The following is a 20,632-nucleotide window of genomic DNA, read 5'->3' as shown; positions in this document are numbered from 1 at the left end:
AAACTTGATGATTCTTAGCAAAACTGAATACAAATCCTTAACTGTAAGTATGACATCTACGTCAACACAAACTCAGAAACGTTGCAAAGTAAAATCACATCCACTTTCCAAGAAAACATATTTCTAAAATTATTCGAACTTTGTAATCAATGAAAACATTTCTAATGGCAATGTTAAGTACTTTTAGAAGAGGTGGAGAAATTTACTGCAAATGTATCAGGCCCACTGCCCTATCTCTTAAGCATACTTCTCAAAATAAGGAGTCATGAGTCCCAGGTTAAACAAGAAGGACCACACATACTATGAGTTGCCATTTCTGAGGGTTACAGGTTTCTAACCAGGGGCTTCATAGTCAACCTTCATTCAACTCTAGGAGTTGTGTTTTATTATATGGGCTTATACAATTGATTCAATCAACCTTTGTAGACATCAACAACTGATAAATAGCAAAACTGGGATTCAAACCCAGGTTTCTGGTTTGAAATCTCATCTCCTTTCCAATAACCTTAGCATCAAGTAAGCAGTTGTCAGCGCCCACTCCCAGGCACCCTGTCACCCAGGTTAGGAAGCACCTCACTCTATATTGCCTTTATATCTCTTGCTCACTCACCACCTCCCCAACACTCCTTAGGACTCTCTCTTTAGAGGTGTGGAGCTCTGGCCCTGATAACAGGATTGGCTGTCCTTTGATCTACTCTCTGCATACCCAACAACTTCTTACACCCAACAAGACTTCCCAGGAGTCCTGCCAGTCAAGACATAGTTAGGGAAGGGAAATACCACAGATTAGAAAGCCTTCAAAAGAATGGAAGTGAAATGTGGTATAAGATAAAGAGTCTCATGTTTAAAGTGTCAAATTTGCTCTCTCACTATAAGCTAGAGGTTACTGGGAGTCCAGTATTGCTTCCATGTTAAATGTGATGTTTAAGTCACCTGCTCCATCCACTGGCAGAAACCATCAGGCTACCATCAAACAGAGTTTCACTCATCAGGGAAAAATGGGCAAAAGATGGTTGACTTTCCACATGTACAAAAGCAAACCCTAACCAAAAAATAAATGATTTATAGTTAAAGTTGCTGACAGCGTTTGTCTAAAGGCTAGCTGTTGATTCACACCTGTCAAGCCATCCTGAAATTATTCAAGAGTCCATAATAATTTAATATAATAACCATACTTGTACTCAAATTTTTCTCTTAATCCCATTGCTTTTCACTCAGTCTGATTTAAGAAAACTTTTAACTAACTTAATAATTAGCTTAATAACCAACAATGCTATACCTTTTAAGTGGTTCTTATATTAGGTCATTTTTAGTCATTCAGAATGTCTGAATGGCCTTTAGGTACTTTTATAGTGGGGTTGGAGCATTTGCTGGGGGTTAGATTCATATTTGGGTTATATTTTCTCAACAATTAGAAGACTTTCATTTTATTATCTCAGTCTTATATATTTATAAATTCTAAACTGATGTGTTTAGATAGGAAATACTTCTGGAGAAATCTTTAATCCATTTTAATAGAAAGTTAGCCAAACTTTTCTGTGCCCATTGAAGTTTTTTTTAAAACTGTTCTACTAGTTAAATCTATACAAAGCTTTTTAAAATTTTGTTTCAAAATGACAGTGTCTGTGATTAAACTCTTCTGGGATTATTTAATGTTTTGACAACCCTAAATCTGTTATAAACCACCTAATAGGAAGCTGTTTATTCCATAAAATAACTCAAAAAATGTATCACTAATTCAGCGTTTCAAATAGTGCTATTAAGGTCAATTCAAACTATATTTGTACATTAGCAAATCCAATTATTATGACAAAATGGGCTATGGGATATATGGTTGTTATTTGCATTTTCAATACTCATCATATTATACCGGCATCCCCATTTAAACATGTTGTTTTTTTCATTTGCATAATTAGATTCCAAATTATTAGGCGTTTTGATTTGCATGCAACTGTTTGAAACATTCTGTTGTGTTTAGTATGTGACAAATGTATTTATTGCATGATCATAGTTTTCCATTGTAAACCTAATATGAACACTTTCTTTTCTCATTTGTCGTGTGCTGTGGAATTTGATTTCTTTACTTTTTTGGCATTCATTTCCTCATTAGACACTGAAAGAGTTTTACCAGGTAAGGCATTATTTCACTGCATTTTCTTTTAGCCAAGAAGTAGTTGTAACATATAAATATGTACATGTATATGTGTATATGTATACATTTTTTTGCTAGACTATTTTATTTGTTTTGTCTCCCATATATTTAAAGGCACTTGTTTTGAAAGAATTCATGTTAAAATGTTTTGCATGCCACTTTTTTTCCAGGAAGTACAGAGCTGTACTGTTGACTTAGGTATTACAGCAGACAGCTCCAATCATCCAGACAACAAGCACAAGAACAGATACGTCAATATTGTAGCTTGTAAGTACGTTCTTTACTCAGCTGACTGCAACATCATCAGTGCTGTCCTGTTTTGACTGATGTCCTCACATCATTTGCCGATGGACCTCAGTGGGGGTGTTACAAGGCCTATGTGATCAGGGAGAGAATTTTCTGCCTGCTAATACTAGCATTACACTAAGGTCACGTCAGCACATGCTGCCATCCATGGCATGGGTTTCCTTCATACACAAGGAGCTCCAAATTTAATCCAGTCCTTTCCTCAAGCCCCATAGACTGTATTTCTCTAACTGAGGTTTCAGCCATTGTTTGTAGACTACAGTCTGACTTCTTAGGATCCACTTGCTCTTAATGAAGTTACGAACCTGCTGAGCTTCTCTTGACCTCCTCTTTCTGCTCCTACCTGCACTTGCTTTCACCCTTTCTTGGAATTCTTCCTGGGCTTGGCAAGGGATCTGCTAAAGATTCTTTTCATTCCTCCCTCTGATGTTTTCTTAGCTGCATTTTCCCTCATCCTTGAGCAGCATTGGCTCTTCCATCCTTAACTCGGTTTTATTTCTTTTTTTTTTTTCTTTTTTTGGTGCGGGGGAGGAAAAAAAGTTTTATTTCTGAATTTCATGCTTCAAAATCAGATCATAATTTTATGAACTTGTCCCTTAGGATACTCAGTATTTGGTTTGGGCGGTATCTGGTCTGAACTTCATTGAGGAAATACAAATTGGCTACTTTGCTTATAAGCACTGAAAAGTAACTTGCTCTTGGGGTTAAACGTGCTAAAGATTACTTTGCATAAATAATCCTGGGTCACACTTAATCATCAGCTACTTGCAGGATTTGATAAAGCCAAAATGAGTCTTTGGGTTTAAAAAGGTCAGGGAGAGAATCTTATGCTGCATCTTACATCTCTTTTTAAAAACAGGAAAAGCTTATAGCCTTTCATTATTAAAACTCAATACAATAAATTGACTTTGTATGGGTCACAATCACATCAGTTACATCGATGCACTGGCACTTAAGCACAAGGGCAATCTTTAAAAACTGGAGACCTTTAAAATAAGGCCATAGTATAAAAAACAGTTCATGGTCTTATATTCAGCAAATTCACACTAAAAATAGTCTCTTTTTGTAGAATAAAGGCCAGGAAAGCTTTACATATGCTACAAGCTCATTACATGTATTTACATGGCTCTTTTCTTCCCTATGTATTTAATTTTCACACACACAACTGACTCCCTGCTTCAAGCAAGCTTTGTAGGCGTGAGGCCAGGTCACCTCAGTAGCTATGGAAGATGCTAGCGAAGAAAAACGTCATTGGAAAGCTATTCAGTATTTGTTTTTGGAAAAGGTTTAGTGTATAAATGCCTATCCACTGCATTTAAGAAATTTTGGGCTATCTACTTGGCCTCATTCTAATAAGCTCCAATTGCTCTTTATACATTTACCACTGTACAACTTAAGATGCAGCTATTTTATAAGATGCCCATGATATTATGGTTTGGGTGTCCCTAGAACATTTAACTGAACTGTGCACCTGGTTTGGAGTCTTTGTATATCTTAGCTAAATGCTTATTATTTGATTTCCCCCCCCCCCCCCGCCCCCGTTTTCCTGCTAGACAACAAAGTTGATTACTGTTCCCAAAATCTAAGCTTGAATTTAGTTAGCAAAACTATGAAGCAGAATTAGTTAAATTATCCCTACACTATTATAATATAGTGCACACAGGACATAAATCAAATGTCTGCTTATACTTGTAAACTAGCACTTCTATAAAAATTCCCTAAAGTCAAATCAACTGATGGCTACATATGAACATCAATGAATTTAAAATTAGTACTTAGGATTTTAAACCTATACTTTAAGTGGGGTTTTAAGTTGAAATGTCATTATTTCCTTATCTGAAGGGTTCAATGAACCAGAAACCCAGTGGCTTGGTGGCTTGGGGAGAACACCTTGATGATGGTGGTTCACTAAATTTGTCTCCGGCATAGTTCTGGTTAACCTGAGACTTAAAAAGCAAGCTCGGTCTTGATAAGCTAGCATTCCAGTTTGGGTTGTTAGAAAGGCTCTTGTTGTTTCCCCCATTCTGCATGGCCTGCCACGCAGCTGCCAATGGAGCGTACCCATGTCCTCTTCCTTTTTTCTTATGAACGATCTTCATCTGGGAATTCCGATCCTTGGTCTTCTGTCTGTTGTGCTGTTGTTGGTTCTTACTAACATTTCTAGATTGAGGGGCTGGAATGTTATCCCTCTCTCCACCTCTCATCTTCAGCTTCTCTGTCACCTTTCAGTCTGCTTTTCAGATTGCAGGATCTCCACTCCTCGTCCTCTTTCTTGCTGCCAAGCCCAGGATAAGAGATGTTGCTTCCTGCTAGATCCTTTCATTTGTCTCAGTACATAAGTTTTCATGAGCCAATCTGCTGATTTCAGCCTAGGCGCTGAGGCCAACATCCAGTCTCCTCAGCACACAAGTTTGAGAGAAGTCCTAGGGACGTCGAGTTGGCAGCTGCAGGGGACGACTCCCTCTCGGTCCCCAAACCTCTCTCCCTTCCCAGGGAGAAACGATGCACGGATCACACACTGCCCACAAGCGAGTCACACACCACAGTTCCATCTTCCACCAACCTTCTCCTGCCTTTACTGACAAAATGCGCAGTTTTGTTTCTATCTTCCTTCTGTCTCCATCTTTCTTCACTCTTGTTATAGCACTTGTTCCTCCCATCTTCACTCCCATCTGTCTCTCATTAGAAAATAACAGGCTGGGCTACAGCGATGGCTCAGAGGATAAGAGCACTGGCTGCTCTTCCAGAGGTCCTGAGTTCAATTCCCAGCAACCAAATGGTGGCCCACCACCATCTGTGATGAGATCTGGTGCCCTCTTCTGGCCTGCAGTCATACATGCTGTATACATAATAAATAAATAAATCTTTAAAGGAAAAAAAAAAAAAAAACAGGTTTCTAAGAGGTAAGAACAAAACATAACAAAATAAAACAGAATAAAATAAAGCAAAAACCATGACATTGAGTTTGCACAGGGCCTAATCCAGTCCTATGGGGCTCGGGATGGGTCCCTGGTGCATGAGCCGGCTTTTTGGAGCCCAGTGCCTAAGGTGTGACACCTTGCCACAGCCTTGGTGCAGGGGGAGGGACTTGGATCTGCTTCAGCTGAATGTACCAGGTCCTGCTAACTCCCCCTGGGATACCTTGACTTGGAGGAGGTGGGAATAGGGGGTGGGTTGTGGGAGAAGGCTGAGAGGCAGAAAGAGGGAGGAGGGGGATCTGTGGTTGATGTAAAATGAATAGAAAATTTCTTAATAATGAAAACAATAGAAAAAAAAAAAGAAAAATCACACAAGGCAAACCAATAGAAGGAAAAGAGACCAAGAGAAGGCACAAGAGTCAGAAACCCACTCGTTCATACTCAGGAGTCCCATAAAAACACTAAACTGAAAGCCATAATATGTGCTCAGAGACCTGATGCAAATCTGTGAAAGCCCTGTGCTTGCCAATTCAGTCCCTGTGAGTTCATAGGAGCTTTACTTGGCTGATTCAGAGGGACGTGCTCCCCTGGTGTCCTCCATCCCCTCTGGCTCTTATGCTCTTTCTGCCTCTTCTTCCATGGGATTCCTTGAGCACTAAAGGGGAGGATTTGGTGGAGATGTCCCGTTTTGAGCTGGATGTTCTCTTCTCTTGTGTCTGTGATGTCTGGCCCTGTGGGGGGTGGGTCTCTGTATTTGCCCCCATCTGCTGCAGGAAGAAGTTTCTTTCATGACGACTGAATAGGGCACTGATCTGTGAATATAGTAGAATACCACTCGGAGTCATTTTATCACTAATTCTTTTTTTTCTTTAAAGACCAGTATTATTTGATTTTACTATAGGTCTCTGGGCTATCTAGTCTCTGATTTTTAATCATCTAAGCAGTGTCTGGTATGGGTGCCATCTCATGGAGTGGGCGTTAGGTCAATTCAGACATTGATTGGTTGCTCCCACAAGCTTTGTGCCACCATTGCCATAGCGTATTTTGAAAGGCAGGGCAGCATTGTAGATGGAAGGTTTTATGACTGGGTTTGTGTATGTTTCTCTTTTGGTAGCCTGCAAAGTATCCTCTCCATATCTTGAAATCTGGCTTCATGTTCCTTCCTCCCTCTAAGGGGGAAAAAATGTAAAAACTTCTGGCCTTTCTCCTGTGAGGGTTAGATGGCTTCCTAAGTACATGCATCCTAATCACAAGGTCCCTTACATTCTGGTTCGAGTCTAGCCTACAGGTCTGCATATCCCTCCCTTTAATTATCATGTTCTCTTCGGTAGTTGGCATAGATGTTGTCTCCCTTTCTAAGGGACTCATGCAAGTATTTGCTTTTTAGCAGAGGATTCTACTACAGATTTGTTTCTTCCCCTGAGACAGTTATCCTGGTTACATTAGGAAGGAACAGAGATTGACATTTGTTGAGCACCTGCTATTTCCTTAGCATTGTAAACAGTACTATTTCCTCCCCCACACACTAAACAACATTGTAAACAGTACTATTTCCTCCCCCACACACTAAACAACATTGTAAACAGTACTATTTCCTCCCCCACACACTAAACAACATTGTAAACAGTACTATTTCCCTCCCACATACACTAAACAACATTGTAAACAGTACTATTTCCTCCCACACACATTAAACAACATTGTAAACACTACTATTTCCTCCCCCACACACTAAACAACTTGGAAAAACAGGTACTGACAACTCTAGTTTAGAAATGAAGAAAAAACAATTTAGGAAGATGTGTTAGGAACAGAATATCGAAACAGGTCAGTCTGGCATCCAGACTCATCTTTCAGGAGCCATAAATCTATTTACATGTGTCTGTACTCATACAGCCTGCTACTGTCAGAGAAGATTGGTGTCAGGTGTCTTAATGGAATTGCCTCCATTTGATCAGCATTTACTTCCTTGTCCTTGTTTCAAACCCTTCCCAGAAACTCCCAGGGGTCCCTCTGCTTCCCTCGCTGTTGCCTCTTCCTCTTCCAGCTTCCTGTTCAGTGTCTGCTGCCACTCTTCCTCAGCTCTGTGAAGCTGACTTCCTTCGCTCTTCTCCCATGTGGCATGCCCCTGTTCCTAGTCCCTGGACCATTGTTTAAAATCCATCTAAGATGCAAGCTTCAGATTCCAGCCTCTTTGAAAACTGGTTATTGCTACTTCATAACTGTAATTTTGCTACTGTTAGGAATCATAATGTAAATATCTGATATGCGACCCTATGGGACTGTGACCCACAGGTTGAGAACCACTTCCTTATATCAATATAGTGTCTACTTCACATTTCTCTTGGCACTGGAACCTCCCTCTTGGCACCTGGACATCACTTTCTGGGTGTTCTGGCCTCACTGCATGAGAAACTTATAAATCTGAGATGCTTGTCCATTTGTCTTGGTTACATTTGTCCAATCAGTATGGCCCATACTTACTAAAGTATATTATTTTCTGTTGAGTTTAATTTTACAATAAAATTATGATGCAAATATAGAAGATCTTTCTTATGAAGAGAAGCCTGTTCTTTAGTGAAATATATTCTTTTTTGTTGTTCCAGATGATCATAGCAGGGTTAAGCTTACACAACTTGCTGAAAAAGACGGGAAAGTGACAGACTACATCAATGCCAATTATGTTGACGTAAGCATATTTGACTTAAAATTGTATGGAAATTTCATAAAGCCCTGAATTTTTTTCATGCCACAATGGTATACATATACCATTGTGTAATAAATGTTTTCTGATGTAATGAAAATGCAAACAAACTGAATAAATTGTAGGAGAGCCTGTGGCTACAGGACTTTAGATTAAATAATACTGTTCTCCTTGCGTTATTTTTTAAGAGGGAGGGAATTCGGGCTAAAACATACATTCCAGACAGAATATATAGATATTAAGATAGACTGATAACTCCATAAGTGTAAGGGTATAGGTCTAGTACTTAGTGTGAATTTTCTCATAGTTCCTGACACAATGTTATATATATCACAGATGATCAATAAATCTAAACTGAGAATTCCCCATGATAGTACTAAACAACAGGCAAATGATATTGGGAAGATAGTATTCAGCCTCAATGATTTTAAGCAAACTCATGACATCAGCTTTGTTGCATTCTTCGGAATGGCAGATGATACCAGAACTTACTTAACTTCCCCAATGTGGTCAACTGAATGTCAGCACAACTCTGTTTCTAGTTTCACAGTCCAGTAGTCTTCATGTTAGTGCTACATTCAACACTGAGTTCAGAGAAGTGAGTTTCTACCTGTAGAGTGTATTCATTATCAGCATCCACTTCCTCCTTCCAGGGGAAGCCATTTATGCATTAAAAGGACATGAGCTTGGGAGGTATAACTGCTTGGAATTCCAACCCTGCCACTGACTAGCAATGATACTAGGAAGTCATTTAACTGTTTGGAATTCCAGCTCTGCCACTGACTAGCAATGATACTAGGAAGTCATTTAACTGCTTGGAATTCCAGCTCTGCCACTGACTAGCAGTGATACTGGGAAGTCATTTAACTGTTTGGAATTTCAGCTCTGCCACTCACTAGTAATGACACTGGGAAGTCATTTAACTGTTTGGAATTCCAGCTTTGCCACTGACTAGCAATGATACTAGGAAGTCATTTAACTGTTTGGAATTCCAGCTCTGCCACTGACTAGTAATGACACTGGGAAGTCATTTAACTCCTCTGAGCTTCAGTTTCCTCATCACCAACTCAGGACTGATGCTTCCATTTTGTCCAGATGATAAATTAGAGCTGTGTTTGCATCAGTACAACACTGCTTGCTTCTTAAGAGACATCTGGCAATGATTAGCCAGGTTCAATGACCAAATGCCTCCAGTGCAGAGATGCAAGTCTATGGTTTTCTCAAGAGAACTCATTAAGTTTTACAAAAATTAAAGCTGAAGGAAATTACTAACTGTACTAGTGCTACCATTGTTCTACAGCTCTGCAAGTTCTTTGTGTGGTTTTCTAATGTTGAAAAGGGGTGTTGACCTTAGATTCCACAGTTTGAAACAAGTGTGTAATTCAGGTAACAAGACATACTTGTGATTTGTTTCTTCAGGGCTACAATAGACCAAAGGCTTACATTGCTGCCCAGGGTCCACTGAAATCCACAGCAGAAGACTTCTGGAGAATGATATGGGAGCATAATGTGGAAGTCATCGTTATGATAACAAACCTTGTGGAGAAAGGAAGAGTACGTAGTCACCTGTCAGACATCCCCCATGTCAGTGAGGGGTGCTTTTAGTTGGATAATTTTATTTTGTTTTGAGTCATCTCTCAGACATCCCCCATATCAGTGAGGGGTGCTTTTAGTTAGATAATTTTATTTTGTTTTGTTTTCTAAGACAGGGTTTTGTGTAACCCAGGCTAATTGCAAACTCTCTATGAAGTTGATCTTGATTTCCTAATCACCTCTACCTCCAGGGCTATGAAATCATTCCCAGCTGTTTCTAATTTCTGATACAGTCATTATTAGAAAGCAGCAAAAATTATGAAAGATAATTGATATTCTTCCTAATTATTTGTATCTTATATGCATGGGTGTTTTACCTGTGTGTACATCTGTGCACACATGCCTGGTGCCCATGGAGGCCAGAAGAGGACATTGGATCCCCAGATACTGGTATTACAATTTGTGAGTTGCTATGTGGTTGCTAGGAATTGAACCCAGGTCCTCTGGAAGAGCAACAATTGCTCTTAACTGCTGAACCAGCTCCTCAGCCCCATAGTATTCATTCTAGTATCATGACAACTCAAAGAAAACTGTTGACACTATCAATCAAAATGTTTTATCATTAGGAATAAAGTTACCTACTTCTTCAGTGCATTCTTAATGATGTAAGGAAAAGTAAGTTGAACTCATGAAAACCAATGAAGAACAACATAGGTTTCAATTTGTTGAACCTGGATTTGAATGCTGAGCCTATAGTAATTCAGTGCTCCCCGATTTACTTCCCTTGTCTGAAGTGGGGAACATGGGACTAGATCACCTGAGATTTCTTTCAGATTTATGATTCTATCTCTGGATCATCTACAATGGATTTGTCATCACTTAGGAAAAAAGAGACGATAGTTAAAAAGTGTAAGAGTTCATTAATGAGGCTGAAGAAATGAATGTGCCAGCTGCTCTTCCAAAGGACCCAGGTTTGAGTCCCAGAACCCATATGGAAGCTCACAACCATCTGTAACTTCAGTTCAGGGCACCCAATGCCATTTTCTGGCCTTTGTGGGCACAATTCACACAAGTGGTGCATAGCTGTACATGAAAAACACCCATACACATAAAAGAATATACAATAATAGTAATAAAGAGTCTATTTTAAAAATATGCAATAATAATAATAATAGTCTGTTCATGTCACTGTCCCAAATCTTTACTTATTTCAAGAGTGATATGCACATTGGATATTTGAAACTAGAAAATTACATATTTATGTTTTTCTTTTATAGAGAAAATGTGACCAGTACTGGCCTACCGATGGTAGTGAAGAATATGGAAGTTTCCTGGTCAACCAAAAGAATGTTCAGGTGCTTGCTTATTATACTGTGAGGAATTTCACCCTAAGAAACACAAAGATAAAAAAGGTAAGTGTTTTAGGATTTCTATAGGTGATAAAATGCCATGACCAAAAGCAACTTGGGGAAGAAAGGGTTTATTTCAGCTTTTGACTCCAGGCATCAGTCCATCACTGAAAGAAGACAGAGCAGGAACTCAAGGCCTGATGCAGAGGCCATGGAGGAAAGCTGCATATTATCTTACCTCTCATGGCTTCTTCCTCAGCCTGTTTTCTTGTAGCACCTAGGACCACCAGCCCAGGGGTGGTACTGCCCACAGTGAGCTGGTTCTCCCACATCAATCATCAGAAAGGAAAATGCACCACAGGTCTTGCCCATAGACCAATGTGGTGGGGGCATTTTCTCAATCAATGTTCCTTCTTCCGTAGTGACTCTAGCTTGTATAAAATTGACACAAAAACTGCCTAATAAGTTATAAATCATGGGTATATACCACCCACAGATGAACTGATAAAGAAAATTTGGAGCATATATTCACAATGACATATTATTCAGCCTTAGTAAATAATGGTAACTGTTATTTTGGACAATTTATCTGAACCTTAGAGACAGTATGTTAAGTGACACAAGGCAGAAACAGAAAGGGCAAATGTGGCATGGTCTTTTTTATATGTGGACTCAAGGAAAGTTGGACTTTCAGAGGTAGAGAGTAGAATGGTAGCTGCCAGGATGAGCATAGAGAACTAGAGTGATGTCAACCAAAGGTGCAAGAAGAGAACAGTCGAGAGATCTGCTGCAATTATAATTTTCAATGATGTATTACAGACTGAAAATATTCTTAGGGTAGATTTAAGTGTTCTCACCAAAAAGTTTGTGAAATAATGCATATGCTAATTGGCTTCATCTAGTGATCCACATGTATCCAAAGTTAAAAGATGTTTATGCTGTACATCATAAATATTCATAACTCATATCTGTCCATTAAAATAAATTCTAAAGTAAAATAATTGATGTATGTATCATCAGTTTGATGCATTCAATTTCTCTCTCTCTCTCTATGTGTATATATATATATATATATATATATATATATATATATATATATTCTCACCAAAAACTATATGAGGTAATAAGTATGCTAATTAGCTTAATCTTGCCACCTTACAATGTATCCCTGCTTCAAGATATATATGCTGTACACCATAAATACACATAATTCTTATCTGCTGCTATCAGCTGTCTGAACTCTTCCAGGGCTCTCAGAAAGGAAGATCCAGTGGTCGCCTAGTCACACAGTATCATTACACTCAGTGGCCTGACATGGGTGTTCCGGAGTACTCACTGCCGGTGCTGACCTTCGTGAGAAAGGCTGCCCAGGCCAAGCGCCATGCAGTGGGACCAGTTGTCGTCCACTGCAGGTGAGTCTCAGAAATGCGCTGCTAAGCTCCCAGAACTGCTTGCACTGGCACAAGGCGACTCGAGGAACAGCGTTGGCCAGACTAGAAGCGATCTCATGCAACAGGGGAAGTGAAATTATTTTCCCATCCTCATAGCATTGACCAGTAAGAACAAGTGGAAGGCTGAAAATGTCAGAGCAGCAGGTGCAGGTCTGTCTGAATTGGGTTTCAGCTTATTTACTGTGTGAGACAGGGACAGCACTGTTTTGTTCTTAAACATTCATTTGCAACACACAACACCATAGGATGAAAATGCTTGAAATATCATCCCTGTCCTGACTTAATCTGTTGTAGAGTTATCATGCCAGGTTTATATCAGAGAAAGTAAGGCACTCAGACTAGAAGAAATTTAGCAAAATAAACCTGGCACTGTTTTTTTTTTAAATACCTTGGCCCCCCAAATCCCTTTCTTGTTTCCCCAGCTTCTTGAAAGTCACGTTGACTCTATTAGCAATTCACTGTTGCCCAGGAACAAGGATTTTCAAGAGGAGGCTGATAAATGGAAATAACACCATTGGGCAGGGGGGGAAAGAGAACAGTTTGTACTGGATAAGCCACTCTAATGCTTTGCAGTTAAAATAATCGCAGCTAATACTGACCAAGTGTGGCGAGCTTCATAACTGCCAAAATCGCTTTCATTTTTCCACGAAGTATTTGCGTAGAGTCAGTGTTTTCACAGAAGGGACCGCTTGCCTTTGATACACAGCTCATCCGACACATTCGAATCACCTACTTGGTCTTATTCTCAGATAAAGTTGGAGAGGTTGATCCTGAGGGTTTTTAATCTGGTAGCTTGACAATAAACTGGGGGAAACCAGAGAATGCAAGAAAACCAGCTTCTGAAGGTCAGGGATTGTCTCTCAGCAAAGGGACAAGGACCCGACCATCGGGCAGAAGAGGCGCTAATTCTCACCGTAGTACTTGTGGGGACGTTTGAAAAGAAGCCCTGCCTGAGCTCTGTGCCTCAGACAGAGGCTTTGAAGCAGGTGGGCAATAATGGCCCTTTAGAAATGACAGGAGCTGTGCTTTATTCCTTGCAGTCTCGCTGAAATGAAATTTTCAGCTGAAAGCCCCATCAACTTCTCTTTTTCTCATTAGTGTCAAAACCTTTGCAAACATGTCTACCTGGCAGCACAGACCCGGGGACCTTTGCCTTTCAGAGTTTGCTGAAGCTCCTGCTTCCTCGTCTCTCTAACTAAATGTCTATTACTCATTGTACCCCGATGCATCGTATTTCATTGGGTAACAGGCAGTCACCAATAGCTGTTGGAAACATTTTTAAAACATCCCACAGAAACAGCCAGGCTGCCACTCGGTCTGACCTACAGCAGAAACAAACGGAAAAGTAAACGTATTTGTTTTAAAGCACTACCCCAAACTGCCATACGGTTTATTATTTATTTATTTATTTATTTATTTATTTATTTATTTATTTATTTATTTATTTATCTTTATTTACATCTATTTATTTATTTATTGGTGTTTGTTGTTGTTGTTGTTGTTGTTGTTGTTGTTGTTTTGAGACAGGGTTTCTCTGTGTAACCCTGGCTGCTCTGGGGAACTCACTCTGTAGACCTGGATGACTTCAAACTCACAGAGATCCACCTGCTTCTGCCTCCCAAGTGCTGGGATTAAAGACACTTGCCCACACCGCCTGGTTCTGTTTATAATTTTACATCACTAAGTTTACACATGGCTTGTTTGCTTGGGGGATGAGGCAGATTTATCTCAGCGTGACAGCTAGTAGCGATCTGCTTTCACACCCCTTTGGTACGTGACACGAGTGTTCCTTTCTGTCCCTCTGACCAGTGCTGGCGTGGGGAGAACGGGGACATACATTGTGCTTGACAGCATGCTGCAGCAGATTCAACATGAAGGGACCGTCAACATATTTGGCTTCTTAAAACACATTCGTTCGCAAAGAAATTACTTGGTGCAAACGGAGGTATGACTTTTTAAAAATATATCTGTATTAATCTAAAATATGGAGGTGTCACTGAAATCTAGGTATGTTGGTCTCTGAGGATGGCCATAAGGAGGGACTACTTTATAGGAAGAGTAAAAATGGCAGAAATGCATTTGCTACAGTCAGAAGCCAGAAAAAAATCCATCAGCGCAGTGTGGGCAGGGCTTGGGTCCTTCAGAAGCTTGGAGAGGTGTATGCTTCCTTGCCTTGTTTTGGATTCTGGTGGCTGCATGTATCCTTCCTTGATCATGGGAGCCTTATTCTAATCTCTCCCTCTGTCTTCTCATGGCTATCCCTCTGTGTCTAAATTCCCTCTTCTAATGTGAATGCCAGTCCCTACTCTACGCCAGCTGACCTGAACGAAGCTAATTATATCTGTAGTGCCCTTATTTATATAAGTAGGACTATATTCAGAGGTATTCCTGTGTTGAGCTTCAATTTATCTTTCAGGGAAATGCAATTCAACCTAGAACACTAAGTTACAAAGAAGTGGATAGGCCAGCTAAATTCTGCCTGTTTTGTGACAAATTGAGGACTTTCAGATGACACCAGATGTGGTAAAGTTTCAGAATCCATAGAACATCAGCATCCACCCATGCTAGCAAACACCTAAAGCTGCTCAACACAAGCGCTGAATGGATTCAGTTTCTTCTTTTCAAAACACATCATCATATATAAGACGGGGCAGAGTTTACAGATCTGTGTGTTATTCTTTCCTGTTTTCAAATAAAAATGATAGTAGACTGAAAGCTGCGATACGAGCTTAAGAATACTCAGAAATATGTGGCTAGTCTGAGACAAAAAGACAAACCAAAACCAAATTCCATCCTTGAGATGCGTTTGTCAGGCAGGACCAGAGAAAAGCCTTACTAGTGAAATATGAGAGACTCTTTGACTACAAACCAGACAAGCTTCAGCCCGATTGTTCCAGTTTGTTCTCTACTGCAGTGGCAAAACACCGACCAACACCAGCTCAGGGAGGAAAGGGTTCATGGTTTACAGGTTACAGACCACCATCCAGGGAAGACAGGACAGGAACTGAAGCAGACTCGGAAAGAAGGCTGACTCCCGATTCCCCTGGCTTCCACAGCTACCTTTCTTATACAGCCAAGACCTGGCCCTGGGATGGCATCACCCACAGCTGGGGGGGTGGGACCTCCCACATCTGTTAACAATCAAAAAATGCCCCCACAGACACACCCACCCACAGGCTGATCTGGGGGATGCCATTCCTTGACTGAGAGTTCCCCTTCCCAGGAATATCTAAGTTTGTATTGAAAAATGGCAGCATACCTAGCCAGAAAACCACTCTGCTCCTATGGACAGGCTTCCAGGAGAGTAAGCCCTAGGGCAAGTCCACCAGCAGCTCTGGAGTCGGAGGAGTGCTCCTCATGGGAAACAGTGAGGTTCAAGACTGTGGGAAGGCAGGGGACTATGCTTTACCCTTGCAAGTCTTCTGTCCTCCTCTCCACCAAGGTCAACATGAGACCAACAGAAGAGGACTAAGAAGAGGGTGTTTCTGTCTGGGCCACCTCCTTCCCAGTCTGCTTGGCTGCCAGGCCTCATTAGCAATCTTTGCCAGGACCTCTCACAATCGTTTTGTTGAACTCTAGCTTTCTGTCAAAGGAAGTTTCTACCTTTATACCTAGATATCTACAGAACACATAAAGCCGTGTTCCTATCACCATTGTTTTCTCAGGAGCAGTATGTCTTCATTCACGACACACTAGTGGAGGCCATACTCAGTAAGGAAACGGAAGTGCCGGAAAGCCACATTCATTCCTACGTTAATACCCTCCTCATACCTGGGCCAACAGGCAAGATGAAATTAGAGAAACAATTCCAGGTGAGTTTGCTTGCTTAAATGCCTCTTGGGTGTCACTGCAGAACTGAACGCCACTGCAACTCCCCATTTGACTAGACAAGGCCATGTGGAGGAATCGGGAGTGTTGCTAGAATAATGGCTTTGTGTTTGAATCACCCTTGTTCCTTACAATAGGTTACAGTGCCATGAGATAGATTTTAAAGAGACGCTGAGTTCTGAGTAGCAAGAGGAGAAGCTGTCAGAAACCCTGGACTAACTTTGATAAGTGCAGATGTGACCCAGGGAAGAAGGACCCAGCATCACAGAATGAACAGACAGGACTTAGAACACCAACCGGATAAGTGCTCTTTGGGCTTTGAACAAACCAGACCACTTCAGCACAAGTGCAGCAGCTCAGGCTGTTCCTGCTCTCGCTGAAACAGCCCGTGCCTCACTCGAAACCCTCAGACTAGAGGAGGCCACCCACCTACAATAGCTTCCTCAGCCCCAGTTTATCCCACTCACCTGTCTCAAGTCAGAAAACCAGGGGGGGGGGCATGCATTGTTGGTTCCTGTATTTCCGAAACGCTAGCTATGAGACTTTCAGAAATAACTTACAAAGATTTCAGAAAGTGGGTCATAGCAGACCTGCATCTCGTGCCAGAGAAGGTTCAGGCTCAGACTGGGAATGCGGGCTGCAATTTCCCTGCACATAACCCCCATGTTATCCTCAAACTTCTCAGGGTTTCAGGAGAGACAGGGCTAATTTCTAAGGAAGGACTATCCGGGAAGAATTGAAATAACCCAGGGAAAGAAGCATTAGCTTGAGATCTTTTCTCCTTGCTCTTTGCCTAGCCTACAACACAGTGTGCTAATAATCATCAGCCCCCTGCCTCTACCTTCTTGGAACTGCCCTTTTGTGCTCCTGGAATGCAAAAGAAAGATTGGGGTGACTGCTGATCTTAGAACGCGTTTTCAGAAAGATGCCTTGTCTTGCTCAGCAGGCCTGTGTGGGTCACAAAGGGATGCTTTGGAGAAAGTATGCAATCTGGGTTCTAGAAATAATAAAGAAATGTAAAGCATGAAAATTAGCTTGCAAGCATACCTTTTGCAGAGATAAAAGGCCATCTCGCTATCCTAATTTTAAAGTTATATCACCTGTTGTCAATATAATCTCATTTAAATATGATTAACCCACTACATGGTCACATAAGAGAATTGATATGGCTTAAAAATGAATAATCAAGGATTGAAATAGAAATACCACAACTTAAATAGTCAACTCAAAAGAAGGATTTGGCTTTCTTCTTCCTGGTCACAATATAAGCATGAAAACACGGGCATAAAGGTATACTGTCTTATTAAAAACAGTATTCATTCAAGTTCATACAAAGAAAATTTTCCTTGAAACAAATTGCATGTCTATTCCATAAATATTACCAGATGTCTATTAGATGCCAGCCTTCAGTGTTCAGTACTGAACTATGAACTCATGGGCTGGGGCAACGGCTGATCTGGTAAAGTGCTTACTGCATGAACATGAGAGTATGTACTTGGACCCCCAGCCCCATGGAAAAAAACTTCACGCTGGTGATGCAGTGCCCATCATCCCAGCCCACGGAAGTGGGTACCGGCGCATCTCTGGGGTTTGCTGTCTCATCTGTCTAACTGAACCAGTGAGTGCCAGGTTCAGTTAGAGATTACAGGGAGAAAAACATTAATTGGAAAACAACTAAGAAAGATACCTAGTGTTAACCTCCAGCCTCTACACACACACACACACACACACACACACACACACACACACACACACACACTATAAACATGCATTTAAAAAAAAAAACAGTAAAGGCAGAGCTGGAGAGATGGCTCAACAGTTAGGAGATTTGCACTGCTCTAACAGAGGACCCACGTTCTGGGCACCCACACTGGGCAGCTCATAAACTGCCTGTGACTCCAGCTTTAGGGACTCCACCATCCTCTTCTGAACTCTTCTACCTGAGTTCCGCACATAATCACACACAGACATGCACTTAATTTAAATTAAAGTATGTCTTTTAAAAAGTAAAAGAGCACACTGAACTCCCACTCTCATGGTGCCTGCATCCTAATGAGAGATACAGATAAGAAAATAGACACACAGAACTATGGGAAGGGCCACTGTGGAAGAAAATGATTCTATAGGTGCACAGGTGAGGACACAACTTAGGGAATAAGTGTTTGCATCCAGAAGAGGACTTACTTAATTTACAGGACACTACATTTGGAAAGGAGAAAAGGCAAATGTAACTGCTCAGATTCTGTTAACTGGGAGGAGGTGATGTCATTCCCTGTGATTGAGAATTCAAGAGAAAAGGTGCATGTTTGCAGGATGTGGTGGAAGACAAGATGGTCAGATCACTTCTAGGTCTACATAACTTTGAAGTGCTAGAGGCATATTAGCAAGACTTTCATCATTAAATGAAATGACTGAGGTACAGGGCTCTACAAACAAAAAGTTTACTTGGGTTTGTGAGTCTATGGATACATGGTGCAAGCAGTCACATCTGGTGATGGCCTTGCTAAATGGGAAAGTCTCAAACTCCTCAGAATATCATGTAGCAACATGACAAGTGTGTGTGTGTGTGTGTGTGTGTGTGTGTGTGTGTGTGTGTGTAACTCTCTGCCTCTTATAAAGCTACTAGGATTCATTCACAGGAGCTCTTACCTAAAGACTTAATGTAGTCCTACTCACCTCCCCAAATCTCTACCTCTATACACCATAGTTGACCTCAGTTTTCACACTCTCAATACCTCACAGTGGAGATTAAATTTGAACACATGAAGCCTTGAGGAATACAATCAAACCATCAAAAAGCATATTTCAGTTAACATGTGTAGTAGACAAGTCAATACTACATCTAAATGGTAAGCGAGATAAAGTCTGGAGGAAAAGACTGGACCAGCTTTGGAGATGATTATTTGAAGCCTTGGACCCGAGTCACTAAAAATGAGGTGTCTAAGAATGTTTGGAAGAAGGTATGGAGATATAGCTCAGTGCTAGAGCTCTTGCCTAGTATGCACCATGCCCTAGGCTCAAACCCCAGTACCTTTAAAAAAAAAAAAAAAAAAAAAAAAGTAAGGTTTCAAGAGGAAGAAACTGAACAGAGATAGTAAATGCTAATAACAGGAATTCCTCTGGGAAAGGCAAGGGGGCTTAGCCGTGGGACACTGATGACCACTGCAAAAGCTATGGTAGAGAAGTAGTGCACTGAAGCCAGATAACAGAGTCACAAACCAAACGAAAAGGACACAGCGAAAAGCAGGTGAGAGGAAGGACGGGGCATTGGAGGAAGGGCAGTTAGAGCAGAGTATATTGATGTATATGTATGAAAATGTTCTGAGACTAGAATACCCATGTCTGTACACACCAAGCTTTAAAAGTAAACGTTATAAACCAACTGGATTTGAAGAAGTATAGAGAATAGTCACATAGCTCTTTTTAAAAAGTGGCTTTCTGAAGTCCGTAGAGATGTCTCAGGAGTTAAGATTGATTGCTGCTCTTCTAGAGTACCTAAGTTCAGGTCTCAGCACCCATATCAAGTGGCTCTCAATGATTATAACTCCAGCTCCAAGGAATATGACATCATTTTCTGGTCTTTTTATGGGCTCCTGAACACATTTGGCCTCCACACAGAGATATCCACACACATACACATACATATACACATACGTGAATAAAAATTAATATCTTTTTAAAACTTGGCTCTGAAAGAAATAATGAAGATAGCTAATAGGAAATACAAGCTTAGAGGGTAGGACAGTTGCTTAGTTTTTATTTTGATTATGTTTTAATAAAGAGATGTATGAGCTTCTTTTAAAATTGGAATCTGCAAAGATCCTTTGTAAGTACAAAGAAGTAGGAGGAGAACACAGGTGGAGGAATAGGTTATGAACAGGAAGACTTCAGTGGCTTGCAGAACGGATGTACTTGGAAATGAATGTACAGCCTTCAAGGCTGACAGCTGAGAGCAAACACTAGGAGCACAGACAGGTCTGTCCTTGATTCAGGAAGGGAAAGTATTCACAGACTAAGTAGGAACAAGCCGGGTGTGATGGCCCACACCTGGGATGGCTCCCGCCTGGGATCTCAGCACTCGAGATGCTGAGGCATAAGGATTGTCACAAATTGGACATCAGCCGGGGCTACAGAGTGAGACTCTGTTTTAAAAAATGAAAAGGGGGGATGGAACATGATTAATATTTAGAAACATTTTCTAACCTTAAATAAAAACATACTGTAAGTGGGGAAAGGTAAGACTTTGCCAGATTTTTAGAAACAAAAATTTCTGAACATTGGAAAAAAATCTAAGTGGAAACCGATCCATCTATTTTATGGAATACATAAATGTTCAGTGCCAAGATAGTGTGTGTATAAAACATTTATAGGGCAGTGTCAATAAAATAGTA

The 20,632-nt window shown here is 40.7% G+C and overlaps 1 protein-coding gene and 1 pseudogene across 4 annotated transcripts in view; one reads left to right on the top strand and one right to left on the bottom strand.

Moving 5' to 3' along the window:
• The window catches only part of Ptprz1 (protein tyrosine phosphatase receptor type Z1), a 187,150-nt gene that overhangs the window by 155,754 nt on the left and 10,764 nt on the right, over positions 1-20,632 (top strand). For 2 of the 4 annotated variants that reach the window (XM_006988377.4, XM_006988378.4), the window contains exons 16-23: positions 2,111-2,131; positions 2,323-2,419; positions 7,983-8,065; positions 9,500-9,634; positions 10,891-11,025; positions 12,211-12,374; positions 14,223-14,358; positions 16,079-16,225. In XM_006988377.4, the coding sequence (XP_006988439.2) occupies positions 2,111-2,131; positions 2,323-2,419; positions 7,983-8,065; positions 9,500-9,634; positions 10,891-11,025; positions 12,211-12,374; positions 14,223-14,358; positions 16,079-16,225 (918 nt within the window). The remainder of the gene's footprint in view (positions 1-2,110; positions 2,132-2,322; positions 2,420-7,982; positions 8,066-9,499; positions 9,635-10,890; positions 11,026-12,210; positions 12,375-14,222; positions 14,359-16,078; positions 16,226-20,632) is intronic. The other 2 variants (XM_016006859.3, XM_016006858.3) reach the window with 1 other exon arrangement.
• LOC102910903 (proline-rich nuclear receptor coactivator 2-like) lies at positions 4,185-4,772 on the bottom strand (annotated as a pseudogene).

This window comes from Peromyscus maniculatus, chromosome 3, assembly GCF_049852395.1.
Source record: "Peromyscus maniculatus bairdii isolate BWxNUB_F1_BW_parent chromosome 3, HU_Pman_BW_mat_3.1, whole genome shotgun sequence".
NCBI classification, from domain to species: Eukaryota; Metazoa; Chordata; class Mammalia; order Rodentia; family Cricetidae; genus Peromyscus; species Peromyscus maniculatus.
The sequence above is the reverse complement of the archived record's forward strand: the minus strand, read 5'-3'. Positions and strand labels throughout refer to the sequence as shown.